The sequence below is a fragment of the Homalodisca vitripennis genome, chromosome 4 (assembly GCF_021130785.1).
Source record: "Homalodisca vitripennis isolate AUS2020 chromosome 4, UT_GWSS_2.1, whole genome shotgun sequence".
NCBI classification, from domain to species: Eukaryota; Metazoa; Arthropoda; class Insecta; order Hemiptera; family Cicadellidae; genus Homalodisca; species Homalodisca vitripennis.
In genome coordinates, this window is record NC_060210.1 from 119,977,893 (window position 1) to 119,990,446 (window position 12,554).

The following is a 12,554-nucleotide window of genomic DNA, read 5'->3' on the forward strand; positions in this document are numbered from 1 at the left end:
TGAGGTATTATATTAATTTTTTATTTCGTAATTGTCACATGACATTATCAACTGACTCGATCTTTCGTTGTTAATTCTTTATGCTTTAGTGTAATCGTATTATTATATACTGGATTCTTCTTCATTATTTTATTTTGTGGTTGTAAATATTAGTAGTTTTAGTTGTTATGTGCTTAGCTATTATGTGTAGTAGTTACAATGACTGACAATTTGCGATCTCACGGGAGTGAAATTGTAAATAGCATATTTGTAAATAGAAAAAGTGTAAATTAATTTCAAATAAAATTGTGTAAATATTTCTTAGTAAATAGTGTTTTTTAACTGTATTAAAACTGTTTATGGATCCTACAATCATCTGTTTACCGGTATATCCATAATATAAATATTTATTTTAAGATTCTTGCAATGTAAGAGTCAGTTGCTTTAACACTTATAAAATGTTGCGAAGTACAATTATGCGTGTTTATACAAAATGTGTCATAAAAAATGTATTTATGAGAGAAATAACACATAATTTTGTATGGTTGTTCCTTTCTAAATGTATAATATAATAAAATAGCTTCGCACAGTAAATTTTTCCTTTTTTAGTTATTTGCAAAAAACTTTTTTTATGTAATCTATTAAAACATTTTTTTAATTTTAAATTATTTAAAACTACATCTATATATTTTTTGTCGATAGTATATATCTATACAAGTAATTTGGTGCAACTTTTAGGTTATTCTCTAATTTTTATGAAAACTTATAAATTTTAATCTAAGAGACAGCAAAATCACCAATTTTAGCCTGGCACTTTTGACTAGTCACAAGGGGATATGAAATGTGAACAAATTTTGCAACATCTCATATTTGCTCCTGGCCCTGAAAGGGTTAAACAATTAAAATCTTCAGGGAAATCTAGTGTTAATGTAATCCTAGATGAAACTAATAAAGAAAATGCAATATTACATATAATATTATACGTAATTGAATTCTTCTTCTTTGTAACTGCATTAATTTTACTTAAGACGAATAATATTTAGTTTTGTATATTTAGTATTGTAATTTGTCCTTCTGTATGCTTTTGTATTATTCTAGGAAAAAGCCCAAGTATAAACAATCCATACATATCACATTATGGCTAGAAGAAAGTTAAAAATAATGGAACCAATTTTGAGATAAGCTAAGGAAATGTGCTGATTCAAGTTGATAAACATAAAAAAAGCATCAGTATCCGATCTGTCACCAATCGAAAAAATAAAACTTACTATTTAGATAAACTGTCCAGAAACCCATTGCATGCTCGCACACACTGTTGGTAGCAGGTCTCAAAGCCTTCACTATCGGAGTCATAGTAAGGGTCCCGGATGGTCTTGTCGCCCTTTGGGTCGAAGGAGATCAGCAGTAAGACCTTTGCCTTGCAGCCCTCCGGTGCTTTCCTGGATAGCGCCTTCATGTTCTCATCATCCATCCCGAAGATATAGTCGAATGTGTTGAAGTCGGCTTTCGTTATTTGTCTAGGAAAATAACTTCAAGTTAATCAATGTCAAAATAGAAATACAATTTAATAATGACAAAAGGAATTTTTATTGAATGAGAAGCTCACATACTGATGTTAAGTGCTGTTTATTTAAAAAAAGAAACAATAGTTTTGCTTACTGAAGCTCATGAAAAATAGTTTCAAGAAGGTTTTGAGAATAGAGAACATATTAGATTGTATTATATATACCTGGCAGAGTGTGTGTGGTCGACGTTGTGTGATTTGAGGGTCTCCTGAGCCCGATAGTCTGCAGGATTGCCAACATGCCAGGAGCCTAGAGCAGCACTCTCCACTACCCACTTGTCCTCCTCACCCCTGTCCCTCACTGCCTGCCGGAAAACAGCTGCTGCGATGGGTGATCTGCAGATGTTACCCAAGCAGATGAACAGGGCAGACTTCTTAGTTGTCATTCCTGATACAAAACAGATTCATTTAGTTGCATGTTTCATTGTTATATCATAAATAAGTGAAATTATCCTTTCTTTCCACATTGCCAACAGTATAAACAGATGTGTAAAACAGATGAAAGGTGGAGAGGATAGATATAATTGTGCCCACACTACATTGGTAACTCCAATTTTAATATTTGAGATGGATGGATACCTGGTAAAATAATAATTGATAGACTATATTTTGTAAATATCTTAAGGTAATTGCAAAGAAAGGTTTAATATTGTATGCTACACTATTGTAACTGCATTCGTTAAAGACCAACACTCACTTTGCTTTATAAAACATCATTACTTTTTTCTTTTTTTTTACTCATATGGTTTTATTTTAGATTAAAAATTCTCATACTGTTTATTTTAAAACATAGAAATAAACCTATTCTTTAAACTGTGAATTATAATGATAAATTGGTGGGCATTTTCAATACACTGTAGGTTTTAGGAGTATATATTGATGAAAAAATTAACTGGAAACATCCTATTGAAGAAAATAGGTAGAGTTCACTAGGTTTGCCTTAAAAGTTTTGCAAAATTGTGTTACTAGTTTTCAGGTAATGGCAATATAATATGTATATCTCTTTTCTGAAATAAAATAGGACATACTTTGGGTTTGCTTTAAGTTTTTCAAAATATTACTAGTTTTCAGATAATGGCAATATATTATGGATATTTCTTTTCTTACATGAAGTAGGACATACTTTTTACATCATGTATATCAATCCACTGTATCAATCACTATTTATTTTTAAATGCTATTTATACTTTATTTCATAAATTATTTTATTGTAGGCTAAGAATATCTGTATAATAGAGGGGGAAAATATAACAAGTCAATGGCTAACTGTATAACTGATATACATATAGGATCGCTGTTTAAGCATTATTATTACTATTTATCCATTAATTATCAATAATATCTGTAAATTGTTTAAATTTTAGGATAAGTATTTTTAAGTCTTGATGTAATCTGTTCATTGTATGTTTTATATATTACATTATGTAATGTTATGTGAATAAATGTTTGATTCTAATTATGTGTGTTTCCTTTGACTTTAGCTTTCATTTTGACTTTGTTTTACCTAATGTTAGGACTTCCTCAGAATGTTATATTCGTGATTCTCCAAGCTCCTAGCCTACCACTTCTCCTGCAGGTAATTTGTAAGACCAAAACAGACAGACCCCTGCTTCAAAATGGTTAGATAAAGAGACTCGTTCTAGAAAGTTTATGATGTCACTGGGACATTACTGTTGCTAAAACAGCAAAACAAATTTCACAATTGAAATCAGGAATTATTTTTGTTTGAAATGGTGAAATAGTGATTGTTGACTTATGCACTGTTATGAACTGCCAAAATGGGTGTGTGTCAGATCAACATTATAATGTTGATTGCCAGTTCCAAGGTTAATAAATATAAAACAAAACTATATCTTCTTTTACCTTACCATAGGCAGCTGAACTGATAACATAACCCTTTGCAGATGGTTTATGGATAAATGTGCTTAATATTAAATCCTTCATGGACAATTTACGGATGTATCCACAAAATCAAAACAAATCCATACTAAATTTTTGAATTTAAAACTGTTTAAATCGTATTTGTCACAGGTAATTTATAAATATAATATAAATAAAAAATCTCAAAAAATGAATAAAATTGTATGATTGTGTGGATAATATTTTCTTTAGCCATGTTACCTAAAACAACCAAAACCAATTTTAACAATTTGGTTAGACTTTAATAAGCAGCCTACACACGTTATTCAATTGCTGTTATCAAATGGTTAGATTGTTTTTACCCGAAGGAATTATTCAATATTATAATTTATTTAACCTAGCATATGACTTCAACTTATTAGTTATAGTAATTTTAATGTAAACAATAAACAACAAGAAGTAACTAATTTCAGAGACTTTGAAAATGGCAGTGAATTAGACAATTTCTTTATTAAAATATTCTTTGAGAACAGTTACACGTCAAATGGTCAATAAATAAAATTATAATAAATTTCAGCAATTCACTGGAGCAAGTCCATAAACTCATCCTCTGAGTAGAACGGCCGTTCCAGAAGCCATGCTGTGAGTTGCCTCTTGAAGTTTTTTGGCTGTTCTCTCTTGAGGTGCTCTGGAAGATTGTTGTAATAGAGGGCATCTTTGTAAGATGGTTTTTGCTCGAACAGGCTCAGGCGATGCTGCAGAATGGTGAAGTTTGCTGCGTGTCTGGTGTTGTGCTGATGTAGGTTGGCTGTGTTGTTGTAATTGTGTGAATGATGACTTCCCTTATATAAAGTGATACTATTGTGAGTATTTTTAGGTCCTTAAATGAATCCCTGCAGCTGTCCCTGTAGTTTAAATTGGCTAGGCATCTAATTGCTCTTTTTTGCTTTACAAATAATTTATCTAAATTGCCCTTTGACGCCCCTCCCCATGCTGCAATACCATATCTGAGGTGCGATTCTTAAAGGGCATAGTAAGCAACTCTGGCCACGTCTGGACTGCATACTTGCTTAATTCTTCTTATGGTGTACAGGCTAGTGGATAATTTCTTGTTAAGCTGATCGACGTGGGGTTTCCAGGATAGTTTGGAGTCAATTATGATGCCTAGGTATTTTGTAGAGGTTTGTGTCTGTAGTCTGGGTAGTGATACATTTGTGTTGTTGCGCTTTAGTGGTGAATGTCATTTGTACGGTTTTGTTCTCATTTAGGACCAGGTCATTGGAGGAGCAGTAGAGTTTTGTTCTGTGGAAGTGCATGCTGGTTGTTAGTTCTAGCCTTTCTGTTGTTCTGTGAGCGAAAGTGAGTACTGTGTCGTCAGCATACATTATATTGTGGCCTGCTTCACCTATCCATCCAGGCAGGTCATTAACAAAGAGGATGAATAGGACTGGCCCCAGTACTGACCCCTGCGGCACTCCTCTTCTTATACTGGTGGCTTTAGAAAGTGTCTTGTGTTTGGTGTTGTCCTTTGTGTAGGCTATTTCCACATGCTGTGTCCTATTGGAAAGGTAGCTCTTGAACCATTCCGCCGCCATTCCTCCTACACCCAGCCCTTGTAGTTTGGAGATAAGTTGTTCATGGTTCAGGCAGTCGAACGCCTTACTGAAGTCGAGGAAGAGGCTTGTGGCAGTGCATCCTTCTTCAAGTTGGTCAAAGATATATTCAGTAAGTTGGATTATGGCAGTGGTTGTCGATCTGCCTTTGCAGAAACCATGTTTCTGACTGTTGAGGAGGTTATGTTGTTGTAGATGGTGTATGAGTTGGGTGAGAGCTATTTTTTCTATTATTTTCGAGAATGTTGAAATTAAGGATATTGGCCTGTAACTGTTTCTTTCTGTGGTTGGTCCACTTTTATATTTCGGGTAGACTTTTGATATTTTTAATTTATCTGGAAAAATGCCTTGTGAGAGTGATTTATTTATCAGTTCTGTTAGGGGTGGTGATATTTCATTTTTACAATGTTTGATCATTTTAGCTGATATTTCGTCAATTCAAGATGAGGTTTTTGGCTTTAATTACTGGATGGTTGTTTGAACTTCGTCCAGTATACCCTGCCTAAATTGAAAAACATGATTTTTTGCTGGTATGAAATCTGGTATGGTGTTATTTATTGTGTTGTCAAAATCTTTAAGTGTCCTTTCAGCAATTGTTGAAAAAAATCATTGAAATGGTTTGAAACTTCTGTTGGGTCATCTATTATTTTATTGTCTATTTGGAGGTTGATGTGGTTTTCCTTGTTTGGTTTGGATTCTCTTTCTCGGTTTATTGTTTGCCACAGAGCTCTAGACTTGTTTTCTACCCTGTTGATATAGGCAGTGGAGTGTTCTTTCTGGAGCTGCTTGAGATGTTGGTCATATTCCTTTTTACTTGCAGCTGTTTTAGCTTTGTCCTCAGGTTGCCCCGTTAGTTGTTCCTTTCTTAGGTCTTTGACATATATACTTCTCAGCCTAGTGGACCCTTGATCCCAGATCTGTGGCTTTCTCTGTTGTTTGGGTCTGGTTGTTTTCAGTGGACAGGTGAAGTTTAGGATTGACTGCAGTGCGGTGTTGAAGTTATTATAGGCTTCGTTTGTATCCTGAGCTGAGCTTACATTTTCCCAGTGTTGTTTCTGTAGTTGTGTTCTGAAAAGGTCTATTGTTTGCTTGTTGATGGTTCGTTTGTTTTCTTTAATATTGCTATTGATAGGTTTTTTTTATAGTTATTTTTGCTATTTGTGCAGTATGATCTGATAGTCTTGATTGTGTTATTGAGGTTTCCATATGTTGGGGGTTCTATGTTAGAGCATATCCAGTCTATTGATGTTGCTGTGTTATTAGTGATGCGTGTGGGTGGTAGGTTAAGTCTTTTAATGTTAAATGGTATTAGTAGGTCTTCTATTTTTGACTTTTCGGTGTTGTCAGCAGCTAAGTTGTCCACGTTTATGTCACCCATTATGACTATTTGCCTGTCGGCAGCAAGTGGTCTCTCGAGTTGATCCGAGATGATGGCTGTTGCTGTATCAAGGTTTGCACTCGGGGGTCTATAGACTCCTAGCACCAGTAGCAATTTCTTGTTAAATTTTAGCTCGAAGAGGGCGGTTTCACAAGTCATTTCGGACTCTTCTCTGCTTGTGCATAATAGCGATACTTGTTTTTCTGCGCTTTTTCTTACATATCCCGCCAAGCCCCATTTGACATGATTTTTTCTGCAGAACCCTCCGACAAGTGAGTAGCCTTCTATACATGTGTTTTGTAGATTTTGTTTTGACAGGCCAGGTTCTGTTATTATCACAAAGTCAGGAGTTTCTTCTTGTAAGTAGTGCGCCAGTCTATCTATCTTACCTGACAACCAATTGATGTTTTGGTGAAGGATCTTAAGGTGTGTTTGGTGGTTTTTGGGTCTTGATTGGAGTTGTAGTTTTTGTGGGGATGGTGTGTGTATTTGAGTGATATTTGTGTCTTTCTTTTGGTTATGATCTTCGTTCTAAAAAAGGATGTGTGTGAAGTACTATCTGCGGCTCCTCTACATTGCTTTGGGTATTGGGCGTTTCTGTATTTATGTAGAATTCTGACAGCTCATGTGGGCTGAGTAGATTTATTTGTTTTATCCATTGCCCCAGTTTGTCGTTGCTATTCGGTGTTGTGTATAGAAATGAGTTTGTGTGTCTTGAGACAGCAACAATGCAGTGGTGCAAGCGATTCATAAATGTCTTCCTGTCTGGCGGATGTTCGAACGACAGCTATGTTTATGACTTGTCTGCCTTGGAATTCATAAATCGTGTATGCCTTAAATCCCAGCTTGTTTAATTCCCTTTTTTCTGACTGTTTAAATACTAGGTATTTATATTCATTTTTTTCCGGGATGAGATTCAGGCCCTCCAGTCCGTTGTACTGCCATAACTCAAGCTCTTTTTCTATTTTGTTTGTTGTTTTAATTCCTTGTTCGTAGTACTTTGATATTATGGCTGTAGTACTTTTTGTACATCTGTAGGTTGTGTTTAGTGTTTTCGTGGTCTTGGCTATCTCTGTTATGTTGTGGTATTTGACTTCCATGTTTTTTGTTCGATTTATGTATGGTATTTGGTTGCAATCGCCAATAAGCATCACTTCATCAGCTCCTGATAGGACAGCTGCAAACAATATCTCTCCCGCGTGCAGCATTAGAGCTTCATCGATGTAAAGTCTCTTGTAGGTGTTTCCTCGTTTTAGGTGTTGTATTGATTATTAGGAATGAGTGTACAGTTCGGAATGTGTCATTACACGCTGATTGGGCATAGTCTGGGTGTTTGCTTTTAAAGCGCTGTCGGAAATCTATAGCTGATTCTCTTGTGGGAAATAGAATGAGGTCTCCAATGTTGTAGTTGTTAAGTAAGAATGTTGTTTTTCAACATCCTGGTACGCCTTGTATTATGTTAAGGTTTTTACTGTATGTGTGTTGGATGTTGATGTGTTTTGTGCTGTTGTAAAGGCAAAGTTCGTTCAGGAGTAGTGTATCAGCTGAGACTAAGATGTTGTGGTTTATTGCTGTGTTATTCGTGACAGTCTTGTATTTTCCACTTTTGTCCATTTCAATTTGTACTAGACGAGCTCCATCAAAGCCGAAACGGTAATGGTGTTGGGCTTATTGTTTCCTTTTGCGTGAGGAACTTCACTTTTTTTAGGTTAATTATGGCATATTTGTTTTGTGTTTTATTGCTAAGCTCTTGTAATTTAAGATTGTCTTTTTGGATGTGACTTATGTTGTATTCCCTGTATATATTGTTTAGCTGGTGTAGCAATATGCTTTCTTTGGATTTCCAGATTTCTCTTTGTTCCTGCATTGCTGTTTGAGCAAACAATTCCTTGTCGAATATGAGGAAAATATGTGAGATAATTCTCATAAGTGACCAAATTTTGTTTAAGTGGCTTCAATATGTGGGTTTGCCTCCCGGTAACACATGGAGAGAATTCTTTCCTCCATTTCACAAAAGCGGTTACCCACTGATATCAAGCTGGGCAAGTTATAAATATTGTAAGGTTTCTTTGATGTCTAAGTTTAGGCCATTGTTGGTTACGGGATTCTTCTTGTATTATACCTGGATGGTAATGTATTATAACTCTTATTGTGTACAATTTTTACAAACCGAAATTGAATAATATATGAAATTGTTTGATAATAGCAACTGAATAACGAGCAATTGAACCCCCAGCAAAATGCAGCAGTGAATTCAGTAGGGTTCACGTTGGCTAGTTTATACTTCAAGTTGAACCTACACTGCCCACAGCAAAAACGATGTTCACTTATAAATTGGCGGTAAATCTTAAGATCGGCGACTACTGCTCCTATCACCGTAATTTTTTGCATTCTAACACAGGTTAACGTAATTTCACCGAAAAAAATAGTCCCGATTATTGCTGTAGCCGTTTACTCCCCCCAAAAAAAAAATTTGAAAAAAATAAAATTAAAAAAAACCTGACTGACAGTGCATTTATTCGTTTTTTTTTTTTTTTTCTTATTAGTTTGTAGGGCAATAGTCCAGGTACTACTTCTAGTATAAACTTGTCTTATCTTATCAGTGATAAATGCATGCCGCTTATCTTTTGCCTGTAATGAAACCTGAGTTAGTTCTGTCTGAGTTTTGTGTGTGTAAGCAGTCATGGCCTGATCTGGGCTTGGACTTTACAAGCTGGAGTTAATTTTTTTCTAAAAGAGCAAGCAGCGCAAAGCGCTGCGCAGTGGGCAAGCATCGTGTGATCTGATTTTTGAATAGGCAAGCCAGGGTCTTTTTAGCGTGTGACAAGAACCATCGCACGCCATGTCAATAACTTCACTAATTATTCCTTGTCCATGTGGTTTGTTTGTTTACGTCTGGCGGTCAATCGAAGCCGTCCTATAGGTCATGTGATCCGCCCAGCCAATCGGAAACTTTCCTGTTTGTCACGTGACTACTGTCAACTCATCAAGACGACCAGGGTCTGCCATTGTTTTTAGTTTGATAATCGAAAATCTTGTTATTTGTGTTTTGTATTGCCAACATTGTACTGCCGAAAAACTGGTTTTTATATGTTAGCGATAATCGGGACTATTTTTTTCGGTTAAATTACGTTAACCTGTGTTAGTATGCAAAAATTTACGGCGATTGGAGCGGTAGTCGCTGATCTTAAGATTTACCAAATGGGCAACCCTAGGCCTATGGATGTCTAGGACCAGCACATCACTAACTAAATGTTGCGATGTTGGGGTGTAAGTATAGATGTTGGGGTGTAAGTGTAGATCGTTAGAGACTCTGGAGGTTAGCCCATTTCCCATTATATAACTAATAAAATATTTGTTTATCTTGAGCCTATAAAAAACGTATGTAGTTGTGGTCATTTTCAAAAACCAAAGTAACATAAAAATAGACTGTATTGATAACACCACGTCTGATAATTGCTTAAATGGGCTTGGTCTAATAATTCAGAGTTTATAACTGACTAGCCTAACCTTAAAATGTTCAAGAATAATTCTATTCAGATATATAGTACCAGATTAAGTACTGAAAGCACCATTTATAAAATTAAATATTGTAATAAACTTGTACAGCTGAAATATCTTTGACAAATATGTATATTTCATAATAAAATTGCAGGCAAATAATTATATTACTTACTGTTATTTGCGATAAACAAAGTATCAGATCTCTCTCTCTCTCTCTCTCTCTCTCTCTCGTACCTTACCTACTAGTACTACCTCTCCACTCTGTCTGCCGTAGTTGATGTATATCATAGAGTAAGAATTGTGTATATTTATATATCATATAGTGTATCATATATGTAGTGTACACCTACTAGAATGTGTGTTAAGGAGAGTTGAGCATGCTGAAAAGCGTAACGCAGTTTGACTATCGGTTATTGTTATTAATCCAATAGTCCATACACCAGATTTATAAAGAAAATTAACGTTGTCTCTGGGAAGTGGTCCACAACATGTGATGAGAAAGGTAAAATATCATTGAACGCTTATAACATATCAATCAAATTAGATGAAGCCATGATTATACTTCTTCGAGTCATAATTGTTGGCTAAAAGGTCCATTTTAGTATTATAATATATCCAATTAAAATGTAAGGTAATCAATAATTTAATGAAAAATATTAGTCTTTTGTCCAATTTTGTACAGTGTGGTGTTAGTTTTAAACCCCACTGTAAACCCTGAAGAATATTGTGATTACATGAAACACTTGAATTATTAGTTAGTAGTCACAGACGAGTTAGTGAATGCAGCACCAAGTGAGGGTAACTTGCACGGCGCGCATTTCTTGCACTAGATCTTTATTGCTGTTAAAATAAAATCGCTCACCTAAATTGCCAATGAATTTAAAATCATAAAAAAATTATGGTTGCCTGTAAAGTCGGTTTTACGGGCGAAGATTTTTACGTGACAACGTCTTTTTCTCGGTAGAATATTTGACGACAGAATTGCAAAGGGATCTAAGTGCCATCTTTTAGCGCAATGGGTTTTTCACTGCAAAACCGATCTATGTCCATGCCTTGAGTGCCCTGCAATGTGATCTGGTGTTACATAAAAAACTCCTAGTAGTTGTTATAGGATGCAACAGAATGCGCTGGTAGTATGTCGTGGCGGGCTTGCATTGATAGGGATCTAAGTGCCGTCACGTTGTCGTCCGCCCCACCACTATTCCCGCCACTCCTGTTGATACAGGCGTGCTCTACCCGTCATTGCCTTTGCCTGTGTTTTTCATATTGCTTATTTTAAGTTATAAAGTTTTCTTACAATCATGGCTGACGACACCAACAATTTGAATAACAGTGCTTTTGGTGAAGATGTCAGTGAAAAGAAGCTGGCGTTTAGAGAGAAAAACAGAAGAAAGCAAGACTATGTGGGAAGTCTTATATGACACTAAACAACAACACACTAGGAAGGAAATAGCAGCGAAACCATCGCCTGCTGTAGAGGTAAGTGTGATAGCTTTACCGGTAGTAATGGAATTAGAAAAAGTACTCCCTTGCCTAAATTGACACATTGCAATATGTATTATTTACGCCAACTCACCTGCTACAATTTCAATGTCCATAGCAACCAACGCTAATGATGCTATAAATTTGTATGTTGCACGAGGGGCAGTCAGGTAGAGGAGGGAATCAGGTAGCGTCTTGCATTACTCAGGCTATAAACTCTGGTTTACTCCCATATCACAAGAAACATTATTGGTTGTTTGGAGCGACAACTGTTGCCGGCCAACTAAAAAATCGAATGCTTATTTTTCTATACCTATACATGGTAGTTAAGGGTATTTTTGAGTCTGTCAACAACAAATTTTTGCTCTCCGGCCACAGTTTTTCTGTTGCCGATAGAGGACTTTCCGCTATTATCGAAAAAAAGTGTCGGTCAGCTAGATGCAAGTGATGGAAGATCTACAGAAAGTTATCGAGGAAGCTAGACCCACAAAGCCTTTCAAAGTTTTGAAAATGGCTGTCCACTTTTTTTTAATTTAATTTGACAAAGCAGCTTCTAGTTGCATTGATACAAAATAAAACTAGGCATCAGTCAGATTTCCGTGATCAAAGTGGATCAAATTGAACCTGTTTTTTGTTATAAAAAAAATTTAACGATCTATGTCCATGGGAAGAAAGGCAAGACAATAACAAATATTGAAAATGTATTGCACAATGATTCCATACTTGGATGAAAAACAACAGAAACTTCTATCGTGAGCTGTGTTAGTAAAATGAACTCTTTTTAAGGCACTTACATCCTTTTGCACTGTTAGCTAGTTTGGACTTAGGACCTTCTGCCGAAAGGAAATTTATAAACTTTTTATTCAAGTAAATAGCTTTATAAAACTTGATAATAATTTTAAACATAATGTAAACAATGTATCTCAATAGTTTAAAAAATATAAATACACATTTTTTTTTGAAAATGTAAAGTTTTTTTCATTTCCTGAAAAAGTTTTGTTTTTGGCACTTAGATCCCTTTGCAATTCTGGTCGTCATTTATTGATATGAATATTATTAAATTGCACAATAGGAACAAGGAATTGAATGAAAATAAGAATTGCACAAATTTTAACTATAGAAATATATTTTGTTTACTAAAACATTGTACATAATTTGAAATTAATTAAAATTT

General features: G+C 35.2%; 1 protein-coding gene across 1 annotated transcript; it reads right to left on the reverse strand.

Annotated features, from left to right (window-relative positions):
* Positions 1-844: 844 nt before the first annotated feature.
* On the reverse strand, positions 845-10,150 carry LOC124360034 (low molecular weight phosphotyrosine protein phosphatase-like). The gene is made up of 3 exons (XM_046813284.1): positions 10,071-10,150; positions 1,709-1,931; positions 845-1,496 (listed from the first exon to the last, which is right to left on the reverse strand). Exons 2-3 carry the CDS (start codon positions 1,927-1,929, stop codon positions 1,247-1,249), a joined length of 471 nt encoding a protein of 156 aa, XP_046669240.1. The 5' UTR covers positions 1,930-1,931; positions 10,071-10,150; the 3' UTR covers positions 845-1,246.
* Between the last annotated feature and the right edge of the window lie 2,404 nt (positions 10,151-12,554).

What these genes read in the sequence shown, in the direction of transcription:
- LOC124360034 (XM_046813284.1), bottom strand. Translation starts at nt 1,929, where the DNA reads ATGACAACTAAGAAGTCTGCCCTGTTCATCTGCTTGGGTAACATCTGC. An exon ending in GACCACACACACTCTGCCAG is followed by an intron (nt 1,497 to 1,708) that starts GTATATATAATA and finishes TTATTTTCCTAG; the next exon opens with ACAAATAACGAAAGCCGACT.